General features: G+C 43.4%; 1 protein-coding gene and 1 long non-coding RNA gene across 6 annotated transcripts in view; both read right to left on the minus strand.

Annotated features, from left to right (window-relative positions):
- LOC106504772 (uncharacterized) overlaps window positions 1–214 on the minus strand; it is a 28,819-nt gene extending 28,605 nt beyond the window's left edge. The window contains exon 1 of the long non-coding RNA XR_014813425.1: window positions 148–214. This is a non-coding gene — a long non-coding RNA (uncharacterized LOC106504772). The remainder of the gene's footprint in view (window positions 1–147) is intronic.
- Window positions 215–7,859: 7,645 nt separating this feature from the next.
- The window catches only part of DMP1 (dentin matrix acidic phosphoprotein 1), a 31,486-nt gene continuing 23,304 nt past the window's right edge, over window positions 7,860–16,041 (minus strand). For 4 of the 5 annotated variants that reach the window (XM_005667010.4, XM_084971055.1, XM_005667009.4 and 1 more), the window contains 3 exons: window positions 13,265–13,297; window positions 13,028–13,075; window positions 7,860–10,366 (listed from right to left, as the gene is read on the minus strand). In XM_005667010.4, coding sequence (XP_005667067.1) covers window positions 9,017–10,366; window positions 13,028–13,075; window positions 13,265–13,297 — 1,431 coding nt within the window. In that variant the 3' untranslated portion in view covers window positions 7,860–9,016. 5 annotated transcript variants of the gene reach the window in all.

Here is a 16,041-nt window from a genome sequence, read left to right on the forward strand (position 1 = left end):
AGAAGAGATGACATGGGGGAGAGTTAAGTTTTTTCAAAGCTAATTGCAGTGTAAAAATAGTCTGGACAGTTATGAGTGCTGAGCAGGGGACTGCATCTCTCTGATGCCCGAGCTGCCTGCATGTCAGTCCAAGGTTAATCCATCCACCTGTGCTCTGCATTCCAGACTCTTCCGGCTTCTCTGGGACCACAACAGCGAGCAACACTGCCACCTGCTGGGAGTTAGAGAAGGTACAAGGCTGGATTACCCAAATATTCTTCAATGTCAGGACTTGAAGATGTATTAAAGAAGCTTGCTCTTAAAAAAAAAAAAAAAGTAGGAGCTCGTTGGTGGCACAGTGGGTTAAGGATCTGGCATCACTGCAGTGGCTTGAGTTGTGGCTGTGGTGTGAGTTTGATTCCTGGTCCAGGAAAAAAATACATAAACGATAATTCTTATCTTTTAAGTCATAACACTATTAAATTATAACTCTTACAGTTGAACTCTGTAAAGCAGAGGAGTTGCTCTTCTCTTTGAGTAATTTGCATTTTTACTCTAGTTGGTGCCATTAAATTATCAACGTGAAATCAAGCAATTACAGCTTAGCTGAAAGTGTGTTGCAGTAGAGGGAGGTTAAAAAGATACATAATTCTCCATTCAAACTGAATGAACAGTACATGTAGTTAAATTAGAAAGCCTCCTGCCAGAGGGAAACATTTTTCATTCCTGCTCTTGTTAACGAGTGATCTTTTCTTGACTGAATTTAGAGTAGATCATCAATCTAAGGTTACTAAGTAGCAAAAGATATTTGCATAAAGGCTTTCTTTGCTTTATTTCAAACAGTAAAAGGAAAAAAGAAGAAAGATATGATAATTTGAAATTGTAAAACATAACAAATACACATTAAGTGACAAAACGAAATTCACTGTAATTGCAACTATGGAAAAGATATGTGTGCTTACAGAGTGGTGGCCAGAGAGTCCACCTCTATGTCGCTGATGAAACTTCATGTTAAATCATGTTGAGGTGACCTTCTCGAGTGTGGGCAACACTTACATTTTCTCTATAGATCCCCTGCTCTGTATCAGGCTCTGACCCTCATGACCCTAGTTTTGGTCAGAGTTCAAAGCATCCTGTCTCATTCTCCTGTATAGGACTTTCCCTGGGTCTCTGACCTTGTGTGGACCAGATTTCACTTTTTGCCATAATAGACTTGTGACCCCTCCCCCTTTCCTTCCTGTTTGAAAAGTCAGGAAGGTATGGTCCCCTCCCAGAAAGAAAATATTAACATTACCCCTTCAAGCACACACACAATTTCTTTTTTTTTTCTTTTTTTTTTTTTTTTTGTCTTTTTGCTATTTCTTGGGCCGCTCCCGAGGCATATGGAGGTTCCCAGGCTAGGGGTCGAATCGGAGCTATAGCCACTGGCCTACGCCAGAGCCACAGCAACGCGTGATCCAAGCCGCGTCTGCAACCTACACCACAGCTCATGGCAACGCCGGATCAATAACCCACTGAGCAAGGGCAGGGACTGAACCTGCAACCTCATGGTTGCTAGTCGGATTCGTTAACCACTGCGCCACAACAGGAACTCCCACACACACAATTTCTAAAGGACAGTGCAAACACTTCTTTACTTTGATGCTCAAGACATTTATCAACCTGTATGGAATCCGACTCCCATGGGCACACGGGGGGCTCTTCTCTCTGGTCTCCATGCCCTGTCTTTCTCCTCTCCTTTTACCCTCTCCATTATTTCAATCCTTTCTCATCCCTTGGGGTCACTTGACTTCTTCAAGTTTTCCCCTGAGCAAAGCTGGAACAGAGAAGAGTGGAGCGAGTAATTCCTATCTACCAAGTCTTGAATAAGGCAAGTTAAAGGACAGTGCACTTTGAGGTCCATCCTCAGAGGGGAACATCTATTGGACAAACAAAGCATTCTCTTAACTAATATTTTCACCTTTTTAAAGCAAAGCAAAGTGTGCCTTTTTTCCACCTCTGTAAACTCCCTGTTTATTGCATAGCTTGGTACTGACTGCGGAGGGGAGACAAGAAGAGGGTGTGGAAACACCCACCCCAGGAAGCAGATGAGACAGCTTTGAAATTCTGCTTGGGGTGGGGGTGGATGTGGGCCCAACAAAAATGTTCCAGACAGACTTCCTGCACCGTCCCTTTCTGCTGGGTCCCTTCTTCCCCATGGGGGACTTCCAGACAATCTGCTAGACGTACAATTCATAAAGAATGGCTTGTGCTACATCAAAGGATGGTAACGGCCTCTTTCCTATCAGTTACACAATAAGGTCTCTAACCAAACACTATATTTATATTCAGTTGCTTAAAATAATAGCTATGATCTGTGCCAGAAAGGGAAGGCCAGGCTGTTTTGTGGGTCTGCCCACGAGACCTAGAGTCTGTAGATGTTTCTTCTGCTGTAATCGCTCCCATTTGTTGTGTTATGGTGCAAGGACAGAGGGAAACCATTCATGAGCTTAAGTGAGATGTGTTTTGATGACAGTTCAGACGCTGATAGAAAGCCAATGAAAGTAAAACTCAGAAATAATATATTCTGACCTTGGGGGTAGGCCATCTACCCAAGAGCAAAAATAGCCTGACTTTTTTTCTGATGACTGATTATGCCTTAACTAGTCACTGTCCGGGGGATGATGAGAGCTAAATGCTGCAGTCCCTCAAATGTTGGGCTTTGCTGTGTGTTGGCAGAGGGGGCAGACAAAGCTGTGTGTAACTGACACCAGAATTCAACACATTGTATTAAATTGGTTAGTGTTTTACTTCCAACATTAGACCTATATATGTTTGGGACCCAAGAATGGCCAAAAGTTTTCAGAACTAACTATGCTATCATAGCAGTAGTTCTCAATGGAATTATCCAGGACTTAAAAAAAAAAAATACCGGTGCTGAATCCTAAGTGCAGACCAATTAAATCAGATTCTCTGGGATGGAGGCTGGGCAAAGATTTTTCAAAAAAAAAACATGAAAAAAACTCCCCAGTTGATGTGGGCCATGGCTGAGAACAGTGCTGTTAGATAGTTTACAGTGGAATAAATGCAAGTTTACAGCTTTACCTCATTTCACTATATTCATTCATAACCAGATTTGCAAACTGCACTCGAATAATCAATGTGTCAGCTCAAATTCTGACCAATAATTTTAAACCTTGATGAAGAAATTTACTAGGCGTTCCTGTTGTGGCTCAGCAGTTTAAGAACCTGACTAGTATCCACGAGGACACGGGTTTGATCCCTGGCCTCACTCAGTGTGTTAAAGGATCCAGTGTTGCCTTAAGGTGTGGTGTAGGTCACAGCGTGGCTCAGATCTGGCATTTCTGTGGCTGTGGCTGTGGCGAAGGCCGGCAGCTGTAGCTCTGATTTGACCCCTAGACAAGGGAACTTCCATATGCTTCGGGTGCAGCCTTTAAAAAAAAAAAAAAAAAAGATACAGGCATTGTTAATGCTGTGGCTCAGGTCACTGCTGTGGCATGGGTTTGATCCCTGGTCTGGAAACTTTCACATGTTCTCATTAAATATATATGTGTGTGTGTGTGTGTGTGTGTGTGTGCATATATATATATATACGTGTGTGTATATACATATATATATAAATATATATACAAATATTATATCAATGAATTAGCAAATAATTTTACGGGGCTTATAGATACCTTCCCCCATGAAGCATCAATGGCTTGACTATCCCTCCATCTCCCACAGAAGCCTGAGAAAGAATAAAATCACTAATCCCTCTCTCTGGGAGCCACCAGTGGAATTCCTGGAGTTTGGGCCCAAGGACAACACCTAGCATAGGGCCTAGAGCATGGCAATGCTCACTAGTGTGGGTTCCCTTGTTTTCAAGGCCCCCCGCCCTCTGTAAGAGGCGCTTGGTGCCCGATGCCTCCCCTTGCTCTTAGTGCTACTCTTCCCATCTTCACCATCATGGTCACAACCAGACCACTGGTCATTCCTGTGACAGTGGTGCTGCTCCTGCTTTTGCCATGGACATGGATTCTTCCTATCAATGGGCCGTCTTTCAATGTTTTTGCTCCCCTGGCATCGGAACCTCCTTCTTACATGTGGTACATATATCACTTCCTTATATGTTTAGGTGAGGGACACAATTCACCTTGTGATATAGAAGATGAAAATGCAAGATATTTTCTTTCTAGGGCCCCTTGTAACTAGTGCATGGGTGCTTAGTATAGGCCCTGACAGCTTTATGCATCTACCACAAACTTTGAATGAGAACTGGTGATACAGTGAAGCAGGGCCGTGGAGAATGGTCTTTGGCAGCAGTGCCAGCTGGAATCAGCAGTACCAGTGCTATTGTAATACCAATGTTACTGGCATCATCTAGAGTTATTACCAGTGGGATCAGCAGTACAAGCCACAGTGTCTAGTGCTTTGTGGCTGAATCAGTGGCTTGCAGGCTGAATGAGTTCTGCTCTGCATCAAGCCATGCTTACTAAAGACTTCAGCATAAGCTTTCCCTGCTTGGGCATCAATGTTGCTAGCTTCTCCAACATCACTGTGGTATCTCTTCTTACAAAACCCTCAATAGCAATCTTCACTGTGTTATATTTCTCCATGGGGAACTTTGAGGGAAGTAAGAACGTATTTCTCCACTAAAAGGGGCTCTTTCAAAACAACAAATCTGGGAAAAGAAGCCATTAAGAAAATGACAGAGGCTCCTGGGTTCTTTACACATGGAGAACAAGCAGAGAACATAGCATTTCCTGTGCTTAATATATTTCAAGCCGATAAGGCCATATTCATACATTCATGAATGCTATTCCACTGCCTAAAGCTTTCAGTGGCTCATCATCAAACTGATATGGAATCAGGCTCTGTCATTTTTTTTTTATTTTAAACTAAAATAATCAAATTTTCTGTGCTTCATTTCCTCTCCTTTATGTTTTATGTACTTTTAAAGGGGTAGAGAGTTTGTAATATCTATCTTAAAGATATTTGTGATAAGTCTGATACAGAATACAGGAAATCCTGATGCTAGGAAGGCACTCTGTAAAAATAAAGTTTATTCTCCTTATCTGGCAACCCAGAGGGATTCACCTTACATCCAACCCACCTTCCCAATCTCTTATCATATGATGGCCCTTCCCTCTTCTCTTCCAAATGCTTTGGTGATACCAGGTTTTTTAAATCATAGCTTAACATGCCACAAACGAGTCTATGCATTTACTTCTCTGTTCCCTCTGCTTGGAATGGGCTTCTCCCCTGCTTTCTTTTTTTTAGATTTTTATTTTTCTCTATTCTAGCTGATTTGGTTTCTTATTCGCTCTCCAAGGTCGACGAGGTTGTCCCAGTCCTTCCTCCTCTCCCTAAACACATTGCTTACTCCCTCCCCTGTGAGCCCACAGAACTCTCATTAGAAGCCTATCACTGCTTTAACCGTCTATCCCCGTGAGTCCGCTTTTGATTCTGCCATAGATGATGAGCTTTTTAAGGGCAGAAATCACATTGCATTCATCCTTATATATCCCTGATGCCCGGATCCTAAGATATGCTCCATAAATGTTTGAAGGAGTCAATAGATAAGTAAGAGTGAGAAACCACCAAACTGCATTTAACTGGGGACCACAGAACTAAGAGGAGTAAAATGAGATTGCTGTTAAGGAACAAAATTTTAAGGTCTATGAATACGCAAACATCTCCCAGAGAAGACAGAATGGCTCCCCTTCTATGCAAAGAAAGTATGAGCCACTTGTAGAAAAGGAGATTAGCCATAATAAGCTTAGAAAAATAAGGGTCCCTGAGGCAGGAATTGATGTGGCTCTTTTGAGTACTTTCCAGGAAAGAGGGAATCTGGTTTTCTAGTGTTTGAGTGCCAAGTGTAAGATTTCCCAGGGAGCGTTATAGGTTGATCATCTTATTTTAGCCCAATACTGTGAAGCATTCATGCCCCACAGCTGCTTCTGTTTTCTTTTATGGTCACCTTATAGCCTTTCACTTCTTATTCTACACATTATACATTAAACATTGGTTTCTGACTATGATTTGGCTTCCCAAGGGGACCCATCCACGGCAGACTTCGATGGGGAACTCCCTGACAAAACTTCTACATCTTCAAAGCTAAAGGCCAAGTCCAGCCAGCTGTCCTTTGAACAGTATTTCTAGACCACTTTCAACTGTAAGATGGGCCAGTGTCCACCCCAAGTCCCACACAATGAGTGGATGGAAACTTAAAAGAAAACTCTCCTAATCTGCTGGATTTCTATCATGACTTTAGCTGAAACCCTTATCATTTTACTCCCTTCTGGAGGTCCCGTGAATTAACTTGGTAAAGGGGTTACACAACCTTGGAACACTGGTCAGCTGAACATCTAATTTCCTGAGTCTGAGTTCTCTAAGCTTTTAACAGAGCCTGTTAGGGAGCCTCAGAAAGGTGGGTATATGTAAGGATACAAGCGGCACTTAAGAAGAGAGGATGTCACAGGGGCCCAAGAAGAGACAGGAGGAGAGTCAAGACCCAAGTGGTGGGCCAGAGGAGTACAATTTTGCTCCTCAGCATCAGGAGCTCCGTCATTTCCTGCTTTCTGCTCCACTGCAAATGATCTTAAGCTCTCTCCCTATTTCCGCCTTGAATTTTCCCTTCTATTTCTGCTCAGACCACTTTCTCACATCTCTCTCCCGAAACATCCCAATTTCCAGAGAGGGAAAATCAGATTGGACCTCAAGCCACCACCGTTCATGCTCAGGCAGAGCAGAGTCTTTGTGACACGCCTCCTCTGAGGCTGCTGGCTGACACCCCGGGGTCGGGCACTCCCCCCACACTATCTACAGGGGCGAGGCGGGGCACCTGAGGGCTTGTTAGAACCTCTTCGCCTGAGTCTCAGGCACCCGAGAGGTCTGCGCATGGGCAGTTATCCTCAGAAGCAGCTGGGAATTGCTGGGAACCTGTAGGTTAATAAAGCCAGAAAACAAATCCACAGAGTCAGAAAACCCACATGTAGGTATGTGCAGATGGGCTCTTCAGAATCTTCTGGAATCCTTTCTAAAAGACTGAACTTGTGATTTCATTCCAGATCTGCAGAATAAAATCTCAAGGGGGAGGATTAGGAAAAATATATATATTTTATCTCCCCAGGTGGTCACAGCTTCGACATTGTGAGGGGACAGAGCTATGTTGGAATGAGAGGCTCAGGTCGAAGTCTCGTGAGTCTCTCTCTAAATGAACTTGTAGGGAATTCTGAGCTACTCCAGCGACAGTGTGCGAAAGAAAACACATTTGAAAAGTGGAAGGGCTTTTCACTTCAAAAAGCTTAGGGGCGGTAGTTTCCTTCAAAGCAGTAAAACACAAAGAAGGTGTATTCATGTAGCTCCCAGAGTTTACACAAATGACAGTGTGAGACCAGCAGAGAACTCAGGTTAAACCCAAACACCAGGAAATTTTGGCACAACTTAATACAAAAGCTGAGAGTTTTCTTCCCTTTTTACCTTATCTGTAACAGGTTTATTGAGTAAAAGATCATAAGTAACATACAAAATAATTTTATCACAATGCTACCTGAATTATAAATACAATTAAAATTTCAAGGCATTCCTGTCGTGGCTCAGCAGCAGAGAACCCGACTAGTATCCATGAGGATGCGGGTTCGATTCCTGGCCTTGCTCAGTGGGTTAAGGATCCAGCATTGCTGTGATCTGTGGCATTGGTCACAGATGTGGCTCAGATCTGGCACTGCTGTGGCTGTGGTGTAGGCTGGCAGCTGTAGCTCTGATTGAACCCCTAGCCTGGGAACTTCCACATGCTGCAGATGCAGCCCTAAAAAGCCAAAAAAAAAAAAAAAAAAAAAAGAAGAAGAAGAAGAGGAAGATGAAGAAAAGAAAAAAAGAAAAAATTCAGGAAATTATTTAAGAAAATCTTCTGTTTAATGGGAGGAAAGTTAATACACTATTTTGCAATGTTTTAAAGGAAGAGTTGTTTAATATAAATATATCCTAATAATCAACATCACTATAAAAATAAGCACATATGTCCTCTGGATATTATTATCTTTATTACAAAACAAATATTTTATGTTGAGGTAACATTTCAAAGGGTATTTGACAAAAATCAACTGAATTCTATACACACACTTTTGCTACATGCAACACAGGCAAAGGACTCAGAGAATAGGTTTTCTGGCATTGCACATAGACGGATTCTAGAAAAAAATTAGGCTGAACGCTGTCTATTTACAGAGGAACTTCCTTTTCCACCCTTCCCCACCCAGTCCTCCACATCTCACCAGTGGTCTGGGAGTCAGTGTTCGTGGGAGTTCCGCAAAAATATTGACAATGATAAATTAGTTGGAAAAAAGTTCTGCTAATCCAACACACCTCACTGTGCCATGAATTCAAAGTGCTTTCGCAAACTACATATTTATTCATATAGGACTTTTTATGGCTTATGCTGAGAATGAATAAGACTGTCTTGCCCTAAATGGAAAAATTCAATGCAATGCTCCGGCTCCAGTAGCTCTTCCGCTGCGAAGCCCCCCTCTGATCCTCCAAGGCCAAGGTGGTCCCTCCTCTGTCCTCCCATGTGTTTCGGTCACACCTGTGGGGTAGCATTCACCTCCCTGGATTGTACTAATCCTGTTCCCATCATCTGTGTCCCTCTTTAGCTCTTTAGCTTTATTTATCCCTCCATAAGCTCCTCGGGAGCAAGAAACAAGTCTTGAACTTCCTTATGTTCCCAGAACTGAGCAGTGCCTGGTACGAAACAGAACCTCAGTAACTGTTGGTTAAGGACTTAGGAACTATTTCAGCTGTGAAGCCATAATACACAGCTCGCCTTGCTTCTAGTCTCACCATGTGTATTCTAGTGAAATTCCCCATTACTTAACCTCTGTGGTTTGGTGACGCTCTAGAAACAAGTATGATGTCCAGCGTTTCTATTCAGGAAGAAGTAGCCTCTGATTTTCCTTCTGATAAAAACATCAGTAAATTCCAGTTGCAATGGCTTCCCTACTCTCCGACCCTCAAGACGCCTGTGGGTGAGGGCCACTCGGGAAGGCGGAGCCTAGTAGCCGTCCTGGCAGTCATTGTCATCCTGATCCCCCATGGGTCTGTTGTGATAAGCGTCGACTGTTAATTTTCTGCTCTCTATCTCCGTGGCTTTTGCCTGGCCCTCCTCCTCGCTGCTGGACGTGCTCTCGGTGGAGTTGCTCTCTTTTGATTTGCTGCTGTCTTGGGAATCACTGGCATCGTCTTCCTCAGATGGGCTGTCCTGCTCAGACTGGCTTTCCTGGCTCTGGGTCTCTGCTGAGGGGCTGTGGGCCTGGAGGCCCTCCTCCTGGCTGGAGCTGTTCTCCTCTTCCGTGGACTCTGGGCTTTCCTCCGAGGACAGGAGGCTCTCTTTGGATTCGGCGTCTGCCGGATCCTCTCTGGATTGGCTCTCTGAATTGGAGGGTTTGTCCAAGCTCTCCTCACTGGAGTCACTCTCTTCCAGATCTTCTTTAGAGTGACTGGTGATGTTATCTGGGTTGTCACCCCGGGGCTCACCCACTCCCTCTTCCTGAGATTCGCTGCTGTTTTCTTGAGAAGGCAGGTCAACCTCCTGGCTAGACTCACTGCTGAGGTCTTGAACATGTTGACCTTCTTCTGGGGATTCATTCTCCTCGCTCTCCTGCTGAGACTCCCTCCTGCGGTGTTCCCAGGACTGGCTGAGGTGAGCTTCTGCGGAGTCACTCTTGACTTCCATCATATTTTCATCTTCAAGCTCACCTCTGCCACCTTCCTCAGAAATGCGAGACTTTCTGAAGAATTTCCTACTGGCATACCCCACTGATCGGCTTTCACCTGAATCCTGAGTGCTTGCTTTCTCCTCATCTTTCCCTTTGGATTCTTTTGACTTGAGGTTGACAGTGCTTATTCTGGAGTTGCTTCCCTCACTCCTGAAGGTGCCTGGGTCATCATTCTGCATCCCTTCATCGTCAAACTCAGAGCCATCCCCGTGGCTACCTTCCCCCTCACTGCCGCCCCCCACCCAGGGCTCCTCACTCTCGCTGTCTGCAGTGGAGTCACCTCCCTCAGGCCTGCTGTCCACCTCATCCTCGTTGTCCAGGCCCCTGCTCTCACTGGTGGTATCTTGGGCACTGACTTCCCCTTGGGGGGCACTGTCTTCCCTGGATTGTGTGGTGTCAGCAGAGTCCTCACCGCTTCTGAGTCTGGAGTTGCTCTCTTCAGGTCCTGGGCCACTGTCATCATCGCCCAAGGTGTCATCTCCACTCTCGTCTTCATCATCATCTTTATCTTCACCTTCTTTTCCTCCACTCACAGCAAGCCCACCAGCTGGTCTGTGACTATACTGATGACCATCAAGGCCCATGTGCTCTTCGGATTCAGTGCTGTCACTGGGGTCTTCATGTGCCTGGAGTTTGGGGTTAACAGACATGGTCAGTGCTCTAGAAACAGCTGCAGAAGGCACTACCTAAGGCCCATCTAGGCTCTTTTTGCTTTCTTCTTCCTGTCTCCCTCATCTAAGCCATGGTCAATTTATGGTTCAAAAGTATCTCAGCCAGGAGTTCCTTTGGTGACACAGCAGAAATGAATCCGACTGGTATCCCTGAGGATGTGGGTTCGAACCCTGCCCTTGCTCAGTGGGTCGGGGGTCCAGCGTTGCTGTGAGCTGAGGTGTAGGTTGAAGGCATGGCTCAGATCCTTCGTTGCTGTGGCTGTAGCGTAGGCCAGCACTATCGCTCCAACTGGACCTCTAGCCTGGGAACCTCCATATGTTGTGGGTACGGCCCTAAGAGAAGAAAAAAATATATTATATACATCATATATATATATATATACACACACACACACACATATATCACACGTGATATATATATATACACACATATATCACACGTGATATATATATATACACACATATATCACACATGATATATATATATATATACATATATGTGTGTATATATATATATATCTCTCTCACACACACACATATATATCGACCAGACATTTAAAAGAAAGGACGAGAAGGTGAGAGTCAAGTCATTCCATTTTACATAGGTCACTCAATACCGCTGATTTTCTCAAAAAGTTTTATAGAAACCAGGAGTTCCCACTGTGGTTTAATGATATAGCTCGTCTCTGTGGTGTTGCTGGTTTGCCAGGCACTGTAGGTTAAGGATCTGGTGTTGTTGCAACTGCAGATGTGACTTGGATTCAATCCCTGACCCGGGAACTTCCATAGACCACAAGCGTCGCCAAAAAGTTTTATAGAAATCACGTTTATGAAACTCAAATCACCTTCTAAGTTTGATTCCTTAAAGGAAACTTTCAGAACTTTTTGTAAATTAAAGAATTGGTTTATAACACTCACTCATCAAGTTGTTTGGCTTAAAACTGAGCTTTTTAAAATATTCAAAATGACTCAAATATTTTTTTTCTAATCGACTCTGAGAAAAAAATGTATGAGTTCAGGTGGATGAAACCTTTAGCTAGAATGAAAGTATAACATCGTATGAGGTGTAAACTGCACGGAAACCACGTTTCTACCTCATTTGCAAGGCAGTGTTGCCTGTAGAACAGCTGAGTGTAACCGCCAAGGCAGCTTAGTTCTAAGTGGGAGCTCAGAGAGCTGATCCCCAAAGTAAAGCAATTGGATGCTCTACTCAGAGAAGGGAGGGCAGTGAGTCCTCATTCATCACCCCATTCATCAGGCTCTGGAAAAATCTGCTCTGGCTACAAACCTTTTAACAGAACATTGTTGCCATTTATTGACTCTTTCCCCACATGTCCCTACTCATCACTGTCTGAATTTCCCATGGAGCGGACAAGGTCAGGACACCTGTTCCCATCCCTAGGATTTACTCTGATCCTCTGGACCCGAGTGTCTCGTTAGCGCTGCACACCTCCAGAGGCACGGATGGCACCCTTCCCAAGCTCTCGCCTCACCTGAGAGCTCCGAGAACACCCCTGTGAAAGGGCATTTCCCGATTCCGTGTAATCAACATGGACAAAGTGTTCCTCTGGCAAAGCTTCAGTAAACGGTGCTAAAACACCGAGTAACCTATCTTCCGATTCCGATTAGGTGTAAAATGCAACAGGGGTCAGATTTTCAGGGAGAACCTGCTTTCTGGGACGTCTGGAGCCCCACAGGGTTCAGTTGGGCCCAGATGCCAGGACAGCTACAAAAGCAGTGACACTCAGTCTTCGAAAAATGAAACGAAGGTGGAGGAAGAGAAGGGAAGGAGAAGAAGAAAAAGGAGGAGGAGGGGAAGAGTGGGACGGGGAGGATGAAGAGAGGAAAGACGGAAGCCAGCCAGCTTCTCATTAAAAGGATATAAGCTGTCAGGTTGGCTGTCTCCCAGGGCCACGGGTGAGACTATTTGAAAGAAGTCATTACTAAAGCAACTGTGCTTTAAAGCAGTGAGGTCCTACTGCACAGCACAGGAGACTACACCCCGTCTCTTGGGGTGGAATACGATGGAAGAGAGCGTGAGAAAAAGAATATACATATATGATGACTGGGTCACCACGGTGTACAGCAGAAATTGACACGACACCGTAAATCAACTATTCTCTACTAAAAATAAATGAATAAAGGTTCCCCAGGGCTCACCTATTCTCTCCTCCAAAAGGATCTTGGGCAGGGACGAGGTCTCCAAGCCCAGCAGGTATTTCACATTAACTAGGACACTTCGCTCTGCCTGGTCTGCACTGCTCCATTGTCAAAGCAACATTTGAGATTTATGAGTGAGCTATTACCTGTCTAACAGCATCTATGACTCTGTGTGTGTGTGTGTGTGTGTGTGTGTGTGTGTGTTCTTTTTAACTAGAGGAACATTTAGGGCCACGATGTCTATAGTCTGGCCCCAGAGGTAAATATGGAATGAACAGCATGTCCATCTAAATTCTCCCACTCATGTTTCCCTTCTTATTGTACAAGACTATTTAGCCAGCATAAGCAAAGGTTAGAAAATGTTATACTTAGACCTGTTGCCGGGGAATCTAATCTAGCATCACTTCCTTCCATTCCTCAGTAGCCTGGAGAGTTCCGAAAGGTCGGCTTAATTACCTGTTCCTCTGAGCTAAGTTTACTTTCTTCTGATGACTCACTGCTCTCCTAAAAAGAAAAAAAAAATACTGTTTATTTTAATGTTAGTAATTCCTGAGGAAAGGGAAAAAAAAAATGTGACATACATCAATCACTTGTGGTTTGGATGTACTACTTTCTAAATGGCCTAAGAGGCTGAGAAGTGTGTCAAAGTTATTTCGTGACATGTTTATGACAACATATAAATAAGGTAGTTACCAAAGGTGGTGCTGGTGTCTGAGCCAACTGACCCTGTGAAAAGGAAGGAAAAAGAAGTTACTCCTTCATGGATTGATCATGTCATCGCAAATATTTAGAATAAGTTTAGGGGGTTTTTTGTTTGTTTGTTTGTTTGTTTTTTAGTTTGTTGATATGTTTTATATTTACATGAGTGATGATGGTATTTTTTTATCATTTATTTATATATATATTTTTTTCTACTGTACAGCATGGTGACCCAAATCTCTAAAATATACAAACAACTGATACAACTCAACAGCAAAAAAGCCAACAACCCAACTGAAAAATGGGCAAAGGACCTGAAGAAACATTTCTCCAAGGACGATATACAGATGGCCAACGAACACTTGAAACACTGCTCAACATCACTGATTATTAGAGAAATGCAAATCAATACTACCATGAGATACCGCCTCACACCAGTCAGAATGGCCATCATTAATAAGTCCACAGATAATGGTATTTTTTAATAAACAGCTAAAAAAATGAAGGTGAGATGACCAATCGCCTGTAAAGATCTTGTGATATTAAAAAACCTAGAAGGTTTTTGTATTTCCAATACCTAGAGAAAAAAATACTTTCTTTGAAGAAAAATATACAATCTAGAGGAAATGTATAATAGGAAAAACAGCATTAGAATTCATAAAACCCAGATTTAAGTCTCACTTGGCCACTTGGATTGGGTTTTAGCCCTAAAAACTGTCTTGATGTTAGCACTGAAATTCATGTGTTCCAGGAAACACTTAAGTCTAGGAGACTGTGACGGTTGGTCACTCTGTGTGAATTCAGACAATTCACTTCACCTATCTGATGTCAGTTTTCATATTCATACATTAAGAATATCGGCAACCAATTTGCAGCACATGGATGGACCTAGAGGTTTATCATACTAAGTGAAGTAAGTCAGACAGAGAAAGACAAATACTATATGAGATTATTAATACTTGGAATCTAATTTTAGAAAGATACAAAAGAACTTATTCACAAAAGAGAAACAGATGCAAAAAATTTGAAACCAGACTTCTGGTTACCAAAGGGGAAACATGGGGGGTGGGGGGATAAATTAGGAGATTGGGATTAACATATACACACTACAACGCATAAAATAGGTAAGTAACAAGGACCTGCTGTATAGCACAGGGAAATCTACTCAACACCCTGTAATAACCTATGTGGAAAGAGAATCTAGAAAGAAATGGATATGTACATACGTACAACTGACTCACTTTGCCCCTGAAACTAACACAACATTATAAGTCTACTATACTCGAATAAAATTTAACAAACAAGCCTAGTACCAAAAGGCAAATGAACCACTAGAATCACCTACCTATAATTTCTTTTTTTTTTCTTTTTTTGTCTTTTCTAGGACTGCTCCCGCGGCATATGGAGGTTCCCAGGCTAGGGGTCTAATTGGAGCTATAGCCACCAGCCATAGCCACAGCCACAGCAACGCGGGATCCGAGCCGCGTCTGTGACCTACACCACAGCTCATGACAACGCAGGATCCTTAACCCACTGAGCAAGGCCAGGGATCGAACCCGAAACCTCATGGTTCCTAGTCGGGTTCGTTAACCCCAGCGCCACGACGGGAACTCCACCTACCTATGATTTCTTAAGTGAGATAACTAAATGTCTTTTTTGTATTTAAAGAATATTGGCAATCACTGTGCTTATTTCACATGGCTGCTGTGAGGATGAAACTGGCTAATGCCTACAGAAGCATCTTGAGAACAATTCAATAGGATATAAGCTAAATAAATGACCAATTTTGAGAACACCTACTTAATAAAATTCAGTAGTAGACAAAACTGAATTGCAAAAGCCATTAAACCTTTCCCGAGTCACAGAAGATCACCAAAATAACGAATGCTAACTCAGAAGCTTAATTAGTCCTTGTTCTGATTTATTTAATCTTATAAGATTTCTTCAATTTTATAAGAACTCTAAGAATTGCTGCACCATCTCTGGTGCCCTCTCCCCATTTACTCTCTCCCTGCCGCCTGAGCATGACAAAATCCCCTAGTCCCATGGATCAAAGCCACTGAGGGGTGGGCATGAAGACCCACGGTACAAAGTAGAACAGAGAGGAGCTGCTGGCAGCAGGTTGTCAACAAGCCTCTCAGCAATGCTGGGCTGGGGTGTCTCCTCGAGGAAGGAGCTAGTGTCACTTTAGGTCTCTGCCCTGCGGCACTTCAGCAGGCACCATGGCAGACCCTCCTCCAGACTGGACACAGTTCCCTGGGCTGTACAGTAGGATCTTATTGTCTACCCATTCTAGACGTAATAGTTTGCATTGACTAGCCCCAAACTCCCCATCCCTCCCACTCCAACCCCCTTCCCCAATGGCAGCCGCAGGTCTGTCCTCCATGTCTGTGAGTCCATTTCTGTTTTGCAGATAGGTTCATTCATTCCGCCATATTTTCGATATCACATATAAGTGACATCTAGTCCTAATCTTTCAAGGGCAATCTTGGTTCACTGTCATCTTTCCCCTTGTGCTATTATATGGACTCATCACAAAAACAAAGAAAAATAAAGGAAAAACAAAGGAAAAAATGCTTCCTCACCAAATCATACTATTAAGTTGGCATTGAAGCAGTACCTGAACTCCATTTTCTTATAGGAACTAGACATCACATCCCTTACTACCTGCAGCTAAGGTTACTGATGTGTTCATGAAATCATTAGTAGTTTCAACATTTGCAGTGAAGCCAGTGTAGTTATAGTAATAGCATATGAAAATACAAATATTT

Source organism: Sus scrofa, chromosome 8 (genome assembly GCF_054392235.1).
Source record: "Sus scrofa isolate SSC_HxYL_T2T_F1_AM1 chromosome 8, Sscrofa_HxYL_maternal_Yorkshire_Landrace_v2.0, whole genome shotgun sequence".
Classification (NCBI taxonomy): Eukaryota; Metazoa; Chordata; class Mammalia; order Artiodactyla; family Suidae; genus Sus; species Sus scrofa.